This window comes from Cornus florida, unplaced genomic scaffold, assembly GCF_030987335.1.
Source record: "Cornus florida cultivar Cherokee Brave unplaced genomic scaffold, ASM3098733v1 CherokeeBrave_3.0.0_Hap2_Chr10, whole genome shotgun sequence".
Taxonomy (NCBI): Eukaryota; Viridiplantae; Streptophyta; class Magnoliopsida; order Cornales; family Cornaceae; genus Cornus; species Cornus florida.
The window spans coordinates 29,219,661-29,234,864 of NW_026775580.1; the positions used below are offsets into that span (position 1 = coordinate 29,219,661).

The following is a 15,204-nucleotide window of genomic DNA, read 5'->3' on the forward strand; positions in this document are numbered from 1 at the left end:
CTGTTTTTTTTTTTTTTTAATGGGTTTGTTGGAATTGTTGGCTGTTCGTTTAGGAAGAAGGGTTGCCATAAATGGGTTTATCTCTTTAGATATGAGAGGGTTAGTAGCATAATTTCATTACAACATTATAAGGGTATTTTGGGAATATGATATACATTAATTTTTCATATCCATGTCAGACTTTCATAAAATTTCATTAATTAAGAAAACTTAATTTTGACTCCATTCTTTTGTACTTTAACCCCCCAAAAACCCATTTTTATGAATTATCCCTCTAAAAATTGCATCCCAAGTTTATTTTAAATAGGAAAACACTATGAATGGACTATTCTCTCAAACTTTAATGAAAAATAAATTAGTATATTATAGTTATTCACATATAAGTTGCATGATATTATATAATACATTTATAACATATACATACGATAACAACTTACCATATCATTGACCTCATGTATAAATATATTATATCTTTATGTTACATGTGCATAATAAATAATTATAACAAATCATACAACAGTTGTATAACAAATAATCATTCCACATCAAATAATCATTCCACATCATACACCTCCTACATCTTATGCCTAATTACATAAGATGCATGATTACTTACCCAAAAAAAACATGATTTGGTATAATTATTCATTATAGACAATGGTGTACGATGTGCAATAATTACTTAATTAGGCATAAGGTGTATGAGGTGTATGATGTGGAATAATTATTTGTTATACAACTGTTGTATGATTTGCTAAAATTGTTTATTTTGCACATGTAACATAAACATATAATATATTTTATGGTTCAAGTGCAAAAAAAGACTTGTAGTGCATATTACACTTTTTACGTGCAAACAATATTCTTAAAGTTTCAATTTGGTACAAATAAGTCCCTTTGACAAATTAAACTCTAAGTTGACTAAATTATTCTTATTAAACCATTTTATAAAATATATAAAAATAAATAATTTTGTAAATGATTGAAAAGAGCACTATTGGAGGATGCCCCTCTCGTGCAAAAAACACCCCTTAAGTTTCAATTTGATGCAAATAGGTCCCTCTGACAAATTTAAACCCTAAGTTGACTAAATTACCCTTACTGAACCATTTTATAAAATATATAAAAATAAATAAATTTATAAAATGACCGAAAATGACATTATTGGAGGATACTGGCAATGGACAAGTAAAGATAAAAATATAAAATATAAAATATAAAATAAAAATAAAGTGTAAACTAAAGAAAACAAAAATTTTCCAAATTCTGAAAACCCGTGCACACTGATATTGAGAATTTTTTTTTTATGTTTGTTTAACGGTGTTCGTACTAAAAAAAATAAAAAGAATTAGTAGAAATGAGTAAACTGAAATCTCAAAAAATTCAAATCTTTGTTTTACAAATTCTCAAAGTTAAATATATATATATATATATATATATATATATATATATATATATATTTAGAGATATATATAGAAAAAAAAAATTTAAAAATATATATATATATATATATAAGGTAATGTGTGCGTAACACTCCTATACTATGAGATTAGCAGCATATATACCCTCTTGAACTTTTTCGAAAGAATAAAAGGGCAAACCGGATATTATAACATTACTTTATGTCAAATGGGGTATTTTTTTACAATGTGAAAAGATTAAGAGTGTTTTTTGTACATTTTTTAAAATATGGATAAAAGTGTTACTTTTACGCGTAGTACACTTTAAGAGTATTTTTTGCACTTGTCCCATATTTATACACAGGGTCAATGATATTTGCACTTGTCCCTATATTTATACATGGGGTCAATGATATGGTAAGTTATTATGGAATGTATATGTTATACCTTATATTAAGTCAAATCCTTTATATTTAAAATATCAACTGTGAGAAGGGTTTTCAATATAACACCCTACAAACTTCATTATAGGATCATATATAATGCCTTCAATGTTGTTTTAAACCAAGACATATAACCCTTTGGAAAAGATAATATCGAGTTCTTTTGAACTTAAATATATAAAAGATTATGATCTATGCTTGAGAATAAAAAAATTACTATTTTACCTTCGAAAATATAATAAAAATACAATTAACATGCTTGTTGCAATTTACCCCCTCTGATCACCGTTAGAAAAAGTTTGGCCGTTATTAGCCACGTGCATGCCACTTTTTTTTTAAATGCCAATTTCACCTTTGTCATACAAAAATACCAAATCTTCTCCGAATCCATTTCCCTTATTCGAGAGACAGAGATGAGACAGAGATTAAATCCTTCAGGGGGATTAACCACCACCACCACAACTTGGGTCGTCGCCACCGCCATCCTCACCCACAACCACTGCCTCAGATCGTCACTACGGCGACCGCTCCACAACCATAATTGCCATTCCACAACCACTAGTAACAACGCTATATCCCGGCGAATTAACAACCGCCACCGTCCTCTCACCACGACCTACCCCACAAGAATCACTGCCAAAAACTCCCAGATTGAAGGTAAGGCGCTTTCAGGCAGTCGATTTTGGGATTGAAGGTCAACTCGTTTCAAACCCATTTTTCTCTTTCCATCTTCAATACAGATACTCTGTACTTGGAACCTTCCATGGTTGTATCATTGTAAATCAAATTGCATTTTGATATTAAGAAAGATCTAATATTTAGTAAAAAAAATAAATGAGAGAAGTAAAAATCCAATCTCTCTGGATTAGCATCCCCTCTCTGTCTCATTATATATATGTACACATATAATACATATAGGCTCTGTTCTTCCTCACCTTCCTCTGACCCTCTCCGCCAAAAATCACATAAAAAAACTCACATTCCTTTTGTGATCCATTAACCATCACCAACATTTTGGAGTCAAGTCTTGATCACAAATATGTTGTTCTAGGCTTACAGCTATAACCCAACTAACAGCACATTCATCCAACCTTCCAAACTTGCTAATGGAAGCAAAATCACATGGTCGGAAAGGAAATAAATATGAATAGATAATCAGAAACCCAATCCTATAATTATAGATCAACATATGCGCCTATTGCCATACTTTCCCGGTTGTTTTGTGTGTCTATGTATACATCAGCATCTCTTCCTCTCCGTGTGTCTATATATATATATATATATATATATATATATATATATATATCAGCATCCTTTGTGAAAGAGAGAATATGGAAGAGGCAATGTTTGTAGAGAGAATGGGAAACGGGTTTTGACCAGATTAATGTTTGATGGCTCTGATGGTGTGATAGAGAGAAAGTAGGAGAAGGGAGTTGGGTGAGGTGTCAAGTTGTAATTGGTCCTTAAGATTACAGCGGCCATATCATACAAGTAAATGTATAAGTGCCAAAGTGACGTAGTTTTAGTGAAGGGTATAATTGTCTTTTGATTTTTCCGATCAACCAAACTGTCAAATTGTCTTCCATTGCAACAAATTGATGATTCAAAGCGTTTCTTATAATTTTATTTGCAAAACGCTCATAATTTTGATGAGAGTTTTTTTTTTTTTTTGCACTTTACACTTTTTTTAAAGATAAAAGTCAATTATATAAAATATATAGAGGGGAACTGTAAAAACCCAATAGGGGAGTAAAACACGAGGCAAGCCTTCGCCCATGAGCTACAGAAAAGACATTTGCAAAACAGTGCTCCGGTCAGTCAGGTGGCTTTATGTACTGTACATTATGATTGTATAGGTAATATTTATATATGTGTGTGTATATACGCACACATGTGCTCACTATTTTAATATTTGTATATATATATATACACCACGCAAAGATATTCAGGTTTTTTTTAGATATGTTCAAGCATTTCTTCATTTTCATTGTTATAATGTTTCATTTTCATAATTATCATTTTCCATATTAATTATATATTCCAATTATATGTCTCGGCAATTTGCGCGAATGAAGGGTACTAATATAATATATTATAGCAGGGCAGGGCCGACTCTGAGATTGAAAAATTCTTAAGAGGTCCTAGGCAAACTTTAAATGTGAGGCCCTAGTAATAGATGATGGCCCATCATTCTTGCTGCATATGGAGGCTGGCCCATCATTCTTGCCCCATTTTGATGGTACTAAATTTGGAGGCGAGTTTCAATTGCTTCGGTTTGGTTATAAATTTTTTTTTGGTGGCCCATCATTCTTGAGGTCCTTTATTTGTTGCATTTTGGTTATAAATTTTTTTTTTTTGATGGCCCAACATTAATGGGCCTATAAAATTTGAAGCCCCTTAAATGATTTGATACATTTAGCTATAATTTTTTTTTTTTGCTTTTGTAACCCATCATACATGGGCCCCTAAAATTTGAGGCCCCCAAAATTCTGAGGCCCTAATAGAAGCATTTACATGGTTAAAAAATAGAAGATCTGAACATGCAAATTAACTAACTTGGTTCATTTAATTTTACATCGCTCTTGAAGGGTTTATTCCACATTTTACCCCTCTTTTCTTGAAGGGCATGATGGCCTATACAATTATTCTTGTGCTTGAAAAGGGCGAATTGGGTATTTCAAAACATCAACAAATATTGTCAATGCCACTAAGTCTGCTAATAATTTTTGATCGTGTACGTCAGTCTCTTAAAGCACTCCATAATCTACCACCTAATATATGAACTACCTCCCTCCCGCACGTACCAGTCAAATTCCAAAATCATAGAACTTATGTTTAAATTATGGACAAATCTTAAAAGAGAGATGCATTTTGGTGACAGATAGTTGAAGAACACATGTATAGCCTGTTCTGTTGTCAAATGTTTCTCTAGGTTAATTCTCCTTCTTAAAATAAGGCAGTTGTAGCTAGGTGCTTTGTCAATGTTTCAAGAGTGTCTCTATTTATCAGTGTGCCAAGTCCACTTCTCAGATGGGATTGATGTTGTTATAAAAATATTGTATTTGTACCAACAAATTTGAGTTCTTGCCACAAGATACTTTGTGGCAAAAACTTTCAAATTTTGTGGTGAAAGCCTTTTAACCACAAAAAATAGCTTGTGGCTTAGTCGTGGGCGTAACCCCGTCACAAAATGCCAATAACCACGATTAAAAATTTTCATGGCAAAATGTGAAACTTTTGCTACAAATTTAAACTCATGGTAAAATACCTTCTATTGCCACAAGTTATTTTGTGACTAAATAATAATATTTTCATGACAAGTAGCAATCCTAATATAAGAATTAATCATGCTAATTCAATCCTTTTGCCACGAAAATATTTATCGTGGTAGAATATATCTTTTCCCACGGAATTTATTCGTATTTATAAATTTAATTGCCCACGAATATATGTCGTGACAAATACCCAAAATAGGTCATAAAGTTTATGTCATGGTAACTACCCAAAAAACGGAGTTTATTCGTGACTATAATTTTAATCGTCCACGAATATATATAGTAACAAATACTCAAAATAGGCCACAAAATTTGTTCTTGAAAAATGTTCCCATTTTTTCAATATATTAATTTTTTTTTGAATTTATATATATCAATAACATATAAATATGACACCAATTATAATAGTATAACCTATAAATTATTAACATTATAAACAATATCAAAAATAAAATTTAATCACACATCAAAATGATTATGCAAATAAATAAATATTTGATATTACATAAGCCACACGAACCAAAAGAGTATTGTTTACAACATATACAATAAAGTCCATCGTGCAAAAAAAAAAAACAAGAGTCTTAGCATCTGGACAAAAACAAGCTAGTATCCTAAATAGAATGTTCCGAGATCTTACACAAAAATGAGCTATAGAATCCTAAACAAAGGGTTCAAAGATCTGAACATAAACTACTTAAACCGTCTTAAATAGAAAGAGCTTGAATTCTTGTAGCATGAGCTCATCCAACAATCTGCAAAGCCAACAATGAATAAATACAATTAGTGCCTATGTCAAAAAAATGAACCTAAAGCTAAGTTTTCCAAATATGCTACATGAAAAAAAATATATAAACAGAAAATAAGAACACCAATAGAAAAGATAAATCAGCTCATTTTTGCCTGCTTTTTTCATTACTCTGCTCCATCTATTAAAAGTTTAAAACTATTAATCCATTAAAACTATGGAAAAAATAAATTTCATGTGAAGGCAAATAGAAAGCTAATTTTTAATAACCACCAAATTGAATGTTACTGTGTCGTATCTTATAAGACATTACCTTTTGATCCTTCCTGAAGATTTCCAATTCTTTCAAGTAGGTTGCTCCATAAGGCTCCTTCTCCTCAGCACTCATTTTTTTCCAGAGTTCGAAGGCCTCTTTGACTATAACTTGGTAAGGCTTGTGAACACCCTTAGACTTTTGTTTTTCTCCATAATTGTTCCTAATATCATATTCATATATAGCATTTGAAAACAAATTATTATAGTATAAAATATTTAAAGAGAAAGGGAAAAAGAAACTGGACAGGCAATCTAAGCATCAGTGGTACAAATTGGAAGTCAAACTAGTAACAAAACTGAATCAAAAAGGGTGCAAACTCAATCCAAAAGTGGTGTCAACTGAAAGTAATTAAAAGTGGTTCATACTTGAATTGTAAATGGTGTAGTCTCAAAACTAAAACTTTTTTATTTATTTATAAACTGAAAGGTCCAGTGGACATCAACTTCATATATTAACAAATAAATTCATACAGTGCAGTTATTACAAATCATCCAGATGCGAAGCTTAAGAGCAACTGGTCTCAGATGTAGTCATTGTAATAAATCATGAAGTATTTTAATGCTAAAGATGCAGACAAACCTTATCTTCACTCTTAGATCTGTTGCAAAACAACCTTCATTTCTCACACAATGCTTTCTTTACAACACGAAAATATAGTGTGCTCCAGATTTCTTCTGTAATCTCACTTGACAGAGCCTGAAATGCTTGTTTTGCAGCCACACGGCGTGCTTCAAGAACTTATGCATTATTATACCCCAAACTGGACAGGAACGCAACTCAGAATGAGCATTGCTCAGATTTTGATTCGCCATTGTTAAGCTCCATAGAGATTTTAAGGGTTGTGTTGTGCTTTGTCCAAAACCAATTTGAGATTTTAGTCTCAGAACTAAAACTTGTTATAAAGTTGAACTAGAAGTGGTCCAAACTCGAAATAGAAAACTAAAATTAATCACAAACTGATTAGTATATTAGTATTCCTCTCCACAAGAATGTTTCATTTTCTTCCTAATGTTTCATTTTCTTCCTAATTAATAAGAAATATAATATATATATAAAAAAAATTCTTCAAAGAAGAAAAGGAGCATCCAATTAGTTGATCAACAAGTTATGGTTGGAATGGGGCTGGTTTGATATGCCTAGTCTTGACAAGTTGCTTACCATATTAATTCCAAATTAAATTGTTCTTCTAGAAGACCACTGACATACAATTTCTTTCCATTCCTAAGACTGATGTGTTGTATTGAAATTAATGGAATTCAAACTAAATACAAGTAGAAACAAGTAAATGCCTTTGCAAGATGTATGTGATCACACGATAAGAACAAGTTCCTGCAACGAGTACTTATTTCTGGAGAAAATATTACAATCTCATTCTCATGCTAATTGCACTTCAAAATTAATTGAAAAGCCGAAACATTCAATAACACTTATTGATACTTTACTGGTACAAATAAATAGTCCCCCTCAATTATAGTCAAAGGGAGAGATTGTTTAAGAAGTGTCTACAAATAAATTAGTATTAAAAAAATTAGGTATTCAGATAACATAAAGATATTGTTTAGGGAAAGATGTTTTACTAATCAAAGCAGAATCAGAAAAATAAGTTAATTTTGCTTTATCCTAAGCATGTTGATGGCCAAAGCAAAATTAACTTATGGCCATCAACCAGTTGCTCAACAGGCTTACAATAACTTATTGCAAAATTAACAGTCAATCATTACTACTTTTATGTACTTAAAAGTGTTTAATTTAAACTCTATAATTTCTGATTTTAATTTCATGCGTTCATGCTTATTCACTACAAGAACCTTTAAATAAAATTAAAAAAAAAAAAAAAAATGAAATATTAGCTTTCTCATACTATCAAGCATTCAAGCTATTGTCGGTGCTATCTTATAACTAGATTCAAAAGACCTACAATTGGTCCAACATGGGATAATGATATTAACAACATTTATAGCGTTGAGTTATTTTATTAAAACTAAAATGGCAAATCCAAAATTATACACTAGGGGGTACAAAAATCATGGAAACCCCAGACCCACTAAAGCAAAAGAAACCAAATTCAAAAACCCAAAAACAATGAGTACAAAAGAAAACAAAAAGCCATAATCCAATACACAAAAAATAAGCACAACCAAACAGGATTAACACTCAAGTAGCACCACTTATGGGATGGCAAATATGTTGCCGCCTCCAAATGCTCAATAACAACAACCACGAGCCAAAACCCAAAAATAAGACCCACCCACAACTCCAGTGAGTATGCATCTTCTTCCCAATAAAAAGCTCATACCAAATCTTCACAAACCAACCCCATCTCCAGCTGGACAACCACTGCCAAACCCAAGCATAAAAAGGAACCCACCAACCCAAGCCATACATCAACAACAAAATAAACAACTTACAACCTCAAAACCAATTTTATAGATATGATTAATGCTACATTAGTTGCTGATAAATCCTAAAAAAAAATAACCTAAATTTGTTAGTCATGTCTTTTTTATCTTTAGATGAATTCATCAAACAAGCCTATTTCAATAAGTGGTGCCACTTGAGTGTTAATTGGTTAACAGTATTATGTTGGAGTTTTTTATATCCGGTAAGTTATTGGTCAATGGTATTTGGAAATAGATGAAAGAAACATCAAGTTTTGAATCCCATGTATATATATAATTTATACATAATTTGGAATTGAAGTATTATTGCTTATACCCGGGGAGGATAGCTTAGACTCCTTAAGTCACACAAAAGTGGGAGCGAGAGCGAGAACGGGAATGCGAAAATGGCAAAACCTAAGTTATGCAGGTAAAACTTAGCTTATACCATTTAAGTATGAAATTTAGAGTTTTTGAAATTAATTAGTTTAAAGTTGCAAGTAGTATGATTTTCAATTCCAATTTTAAAGCAAATTCTGTGTTGTCCAGAGTAACTTAGATTTTGCGAATTTTATATGTGTGAGATTTTGTTCCTATGATGTAGAGAAGTGAAGTTTAGTTCTGATGATATATGAATTGGTTGAAGACTTGAAGTAACTCAATAATCTTTTATTTTCTTTTTGGTAAAAAAAAAAACTTTTTATTTTCTTTTAAATATTTATAATGACCTACACAACAGTGTAATCCTCCACCATGCATAATTCCCCTAATCCAGAGACTTCCAGAGGGATAGAAGCAGATTTACCCAATACAATTTTGTTACTTTACCGAAAAATAAAAAATTTAAAAAAACAAAGAACAATAAAATAGTAGAAGTTAATAATTTGTTATGTGAGTACAAAAAAAAAAAAAAATTAAAGAAGGTTGGTCACAGATTCAAATTGACAATGAAAAAAGAAAAAGCAAAAGAACAAAGTAGAAATTAAGCAAGCCCATAAAGTTATTTTTATATATTATACAAGAACAAGACATATAGCCAGTTTATATCAACCATACAATCAAAATCAATCTTGTGAGAAAGTTTGCATCTTTAAATAGTTATATGTGATATACACACACACACAAACATCTACACCAACGAAAAGAAGAAACTAAGAACAAGCAATCCGATTGTAACATGCCCAAGTGGTATTGTAGAGATGATAGAAAATGGTCTCACTGGTGATTAATCTCTAAACAATATATATTTTATGTTTTGTCATAGACTTAATTAATTAATAATTGAAATTGGCTTGTTTAATTAATGCATCTAAAGATACAAAAGATTGTATGCATTCATCAAATAAGCCTCACCGGTTCGTATAAAGCATATAGAAGAAAATGCAAAAATCATCTAATCTATACGTATATAAACACACAAATCTGTACATACCAGAACTTGGACCTAGACCCAAACTCACAAAATAATCTAAGGCAAGGTACGCTAACCCCACAGCTAAGGAGTCGCAATTCTGGCCGCCCTTCAAAAACCTTCAAAAGCCCTGAAATTCAACAGTCCAACCATGTGGTTTCAGAAGACACAGCGAAAAACACGTAGTTGTTAATTTCAGGAATCACAGTTCAAATCATCGCCAATTTTGAAAGTAGGAAAGTGTTGAAAATTTCAGAATCAAACAAAATTAAAAAAAATAAACAAAAACCCTAGAAGGAAAGACAATTTCAACACCTGACAATACACAAAAAAAAAATATATATATATATATATATATATATATAAACATATACAGATTGTTGGTTTCTTCATAAAAGGGACCTTGAAACTTACCTTGGGTTGCCGGAAGTGAAAGAGGGCACCGTTAATGTGGCTAACCCATCCGTTTGAGCCTCCCCAGTCTGAGTTATCAGACTAACAGAACAGCCAAACACGCATACAAAACCTGAGCACCTGAGGGGGCTATTGCTTGAATTAGGACGGAGAGAGGGGAGAAGAATCACCATTCAATTTGGAGCTTAGGGAATCGCGATCCAAACAAGCAAGGCAACCTTCCCTTGAAACAGATTAGTGGGTTCCTTTGCTTGCCGCAATTAGGGATTTATATTCCTTTGCTTGCCGCAATTAGGGATTTTTAAGGCATAACTGAGAATGGGGCTTTTGGAGAAAGTGGGGAATCTGGAAAGAGTGGGAATTGTCGAGAGTGGGTGCAAATTTTTAGGGCAATTTTTTTTTTTTAATATTCATTTATTTACAGAGTGGGCTAAGGGCCGAGGCGCGCGCGGGAATGGGAAATTTGTGGGCGGGAAATGTTTAGCTATTTAATTTTTTAAAAATTAAAGTAGGCTTGATTGCAAGAACTAGAATCCTAATTTTGTATGAGGAGAAAGACAATATTCTTTTATATAAATAATTTAATCAAACTAAATTAATTTGTATATAAATATTATAATTATATAACAATTAATAAATTAATTTTTAATTCTAAGTCAACATTTAAAAAATGTCACCTAATTAAGTAATTTCTAATAAAAATTGTTAATTCATATAACTCACCATTTATCCAAAATATTATAATTTTACTAGCCCATAACTCCTAGATTAGTTAATTCAATGGCTTATGTTACTAACCATGAGAAATTTTTATACACGCATAATTTATTACAATGGCTTGGATTGGAAGAACTAGAATTTTAATCTCATTTGAAGACTTACGGGCCAAGGGACAATATGAAGTGAATAGTTTCAAAGTTGTTTTTTGTTAAGTACATTTTCTTTTTTTGACAGTTAATTCTATGGTTGAATGTACTTATTTGATCTAATAAATACATAGTGCAATAATTGAGAAATTCTAGAGTTTGAATTTATAATATTCTTTTATTTATTACAAAATATTATTTTTTCTATTTGAAAAATGCCCCAAAACTTGGTCAACCATTTTACGGTGAATTTGTTCCACACAACGGGAGCCTTACCATGCCAGAAGTGTGGAAATGGTCCTTTTGTTAGGATATTGTTGTAAGCTTAGATATAACCACTTGCAAGCGCACGAAGCTTTGCAGATAGGGCTTTTTGTAAGATGTCATACTCAAGAGACTTGTATTAATTAAGTTGTTAACAGACTTCTTAAATTCTAAATTAATTTGAAGTATGACAAACGAATTATGATGGAATAATAATTTAGTCTAATGAACATAAAATTAAACTAAATGCAACAACTAAATTAAATGAGGAAAATATGAGGGGAGAGAAGATACTAGGGACATGATTTCACCACTAACGTCGCATTACCAGTCAGATGCATCAATTTATTAGAGAGATATGAAACATGCATAAGAAATTAATCATGGCTACAAGCACATATTAATTCAGCTAGAAGATATTATAAAATTAAAACTAAGTATGGACTATCTTCGATTAGCATAAACCATCTACCTAACTACTCTACTCTAGGGTGTACTATGTCTATCTTTTTTAAGCATAATCCATCAAAACCCTAATATTATATTAAATGAAAAACCGTTGCATAACCATCTCATTTACAACTACAAGAAGTAAATGAGTTGTGTTCAATCACAAACATCAAAAACCTAAGACAAGATAGAAAATACTCTACAATTATATTAAACTTTGTAAATGATTTCTATTGAAAATTCAAATAAAATCTTCTAGGTTATACAATCATGCATGAAAAAATATTATTCTCCAATAAATAAATACAATCAAACCTGTAGCGTTAAGCTAGGGCTATATCACAGCCCTAGCAAAGTTTTTAGCCGCTTATGACTGGAATGGACTTCTTCATGATTGGGGAGAGCATCTTCGCCACCATATGTTGATCCCTTCTTTCTTTTCCTCTGATCTTAGCCTCTAGCTCATGTATATGATGATGATCTTCTCCCAATGGTGTAGAGAAATTTCTTTACATTAGAGAAGAATAGCCCCAAAGTTTCATTTTCCAAATAGGAGATATATGGAAATTCTGCCAAATTTGGACTCCAAAATTCGTGCTGTCTTCCAGCCCAATTTTGACATAGTAAACAATATTTTTACAAAATTTTTTGTGAAATACAAAATTGTAGAATATCGAATTTCCTTACACCAATGTTAAACTTTGGGCCATTTTAACGCTCGCAGAAGAAGATAGAGATAGAATACTAAAACGAGTTTAAGTTCCCAATTTAAAAAGAGTCAAATTTAAAGGAAATGCCTTTTTCGAGTTTTATTAACAATTAATTAATTAATTTGCTTAGGGATTCGGTGTTCTAGGCCCCTTATTTAAGGAATTACAAAAACTAAATAAATAAATAATAATAGTCAACAAAGATATCCTAATTGCCACGAAAACAAATTCATTGCAAAAATGGCATTTTGCCACAAGGATTGAAAATTCGTGGCAAAATAGTTCCTAATTGCCATGAAAACAAATTCGTTGCAAAAATGGCATTTCGCCACAAGGATTGAAAATTCGTGGCAAAAGATATTATTTGCCACGAATAAAGCATCATTGCGAATAACTAATAGATTTACCACGAAAATAGTTACGTGGCAATAGAGCAAATCATAGCCACAACTGATAATTCGTGGCAAGATCTATCTTTTGCAAATTGTAAAGTGATTTGCCACGAAACATACAATTACCACGAATAGAAATTCGTGGCACAAATAGCATTTTGCCACAACTTTGTATGTTGTCCCTAATTCGTCGTGGCAAAATTGATATTTTACCACAAATTTTTAGGTCGTCGCTAATATTCGTGGCAAGAATTAGTATTTGCCACGAAAAATTTACTCCATGGCAAACATTCATATATTAGCCACAAGAAGTTAATTTTGTGGCCAAAAGATACTTTTTGCCATAAAATTTTATTTGTGGCAAAACATTTCGTGGCAAGAATCCAAATTTATTGTAGTGTCATGAACTAAATAAGCTAATTTTGCTAAAGAAATTATAACATGGTGAGGAATTTCGCATATTTATTTTGGACTGATGTTTTCAAACTTTCAGATTCATGGTGAAAAATGCAAGACTATAAATTTTAAAGCCATAAGGCTAGGGTTTTATATTTTGTCTCCTAATTTCTAGGTTAAGGAATGTAAAGTTCGACAATTATTTGTGGCTTTCCTTCCCTTCACTTATTTGGTTTGATTCAATAAAAAAAATTCTTAGTCTTTGAAATTCATGTAAATTAAGTTTCACATCTAAGTAGATTGACACAAAGTATTAGCATGACCATAGGTTTTTCAAATAAGAGATTATGCATTACGGTTAAAGGATTGCGTTCTCTTCCTTTAAAAGAGTAGATGAAATCTTCCCTTGACTCAAAAAGTAGGTCAATTCTCTACAAAACAGGTACTTTTATCGAGGTTTATAGTCGCAATATATTAACAAAATCAATTATCGCAGTCACAATTTTTTATTTATTTTGCACATAGGATTCTAAATGCACAGATACAAATTTTTTTACAACATAATTCAATAAAAATGATTTTTTTTTTTTTTTTTTTGGTGAATTTTAGTAATTTTTACCAAAATTTTGAAGACTATTTACCGTACTTAATGACTTATTTATAATTTTTAAATTATCATTCTAATATAATTTTTTTACTAAATTAATAAACAATAATATCATTTTAGGTTATATACATATTGTTGGAAAACGGGGGCATTAAAAACATAAACTTTGAATGAGAATTTGAATAGATTCCGCTAAGAATTTTTTGCGGATCTATAGATGAGTGCGTTCCTCTCTGCAAGGAGATGGACGTGGTATATTTACTTTCTCAAATCCGTTTTCGGGTGAATGAGAAATTAGATCAAAAGTGAGGTGTTTGATAAGCCTAAATGGAACAATGTTGAAACCAATTGAAGTTTAAATAAGTCAAGCTTGGGTCTAGATTTGGACTTGGGCTTGGGCTTGGGCCTAATTATAAAGTCCGATTATTCTTTTTACTAAATGGAATTTTGGATTGGGCCTGTTTTTGGGCTGGGCTTATTTAAATAGGTTTCACAAATGGCTAGTTTTTTTAATTTAAATTAAAAAACCACTTTTTAGTTTTTTACAAAGGGTTGCACCTTTTTCCGAACCATCATAACCCATGGTTGCACCCACCCGAAAAGGCACCTTGCAACCTATAAATACCCCCCCTTTGGATAATTTGCAAATCACACCAACATTCAGAGAATTCTTCTCTTCTTCTGAATTTTCTTCTTCCTCCTTCTCTCTTTACTCTATGGGTTCGAGCCTTAGTATTTGGGTTCGGACCTTAGTCAGTCATTCTGAGTCCGAGTTCGAGTCAGAGAGTATTACACTGAGCCAATTCGCCTATTCCTTTGATTTGCAGTGCTACTACCAAAGGAAGACAAGTCGTTGTATCCTGGGAGATAGACGCCACTGAGTCCGTAAGCTCCATAGTAGGGCGAATCTGTCTTAAGGACATAGAATCAAATTCTACCCTCGACTTTTAATCAGGTTCCTTTATTTATAGTTTTTATTTATTTTATTAAACTATATATTATAAGTAATTATATATATAGATTATTATTTTATAATAATTATACATATAAGCATTATATTATTTTATATTTATAGATAATATTTAAATAAATAATACTATAGTATATGGTATACTTATACCATATTTTTGACAA

General features: G+C 31.4%; 1 protein-coding gene across 7 annotated transcripts; it reads right to left on the bottom strand.

The window, feature by feature from the left end:
- Positions 1-5,567: 5,567 nt before the first annotated feature.
- Positions 5,568-10,986, bottom strand: LOC132278887 (uncharacterized). Of its 7 annotated transcripts, none has more exons than XR_009471155.1 (4): positions 10,386-10,986; positions 6,762-10,101; positions 6,180-6,342; positions 5,568-5,873 (listed from the first exon to the last, which is right to left on the bottom strand). XR_009471155.1 is itself a non-coding variant. In XM_059780787.1 (3 exons), exons 1-3 carry the CDS (start codon positions 10,556-10,558, stop codon positions 5,862-5,864), a joined length of 348 nt encoding a protein of 115 aa, XP_059636770.1. In that variant the 5' UTR covers positions 10,559-10,965; the 3' UTR covers positions 5,568-5,861. The 7 variants fall into 7 exon arrangements, 1 of the variants encoding a protein (XP_059636770.1); XR_009471157.1 differs by having other exon boundaries at positions 6,180-7,031; positions 9,993-10,101; positions 10,386-10,971; XR_009471158.1 differs by having other exon boundaries at positions 10,021-10,101; positions 10,386-10,961.
- Positions 10,987-15,204: the final 4,218 nt, after the last annotated feature.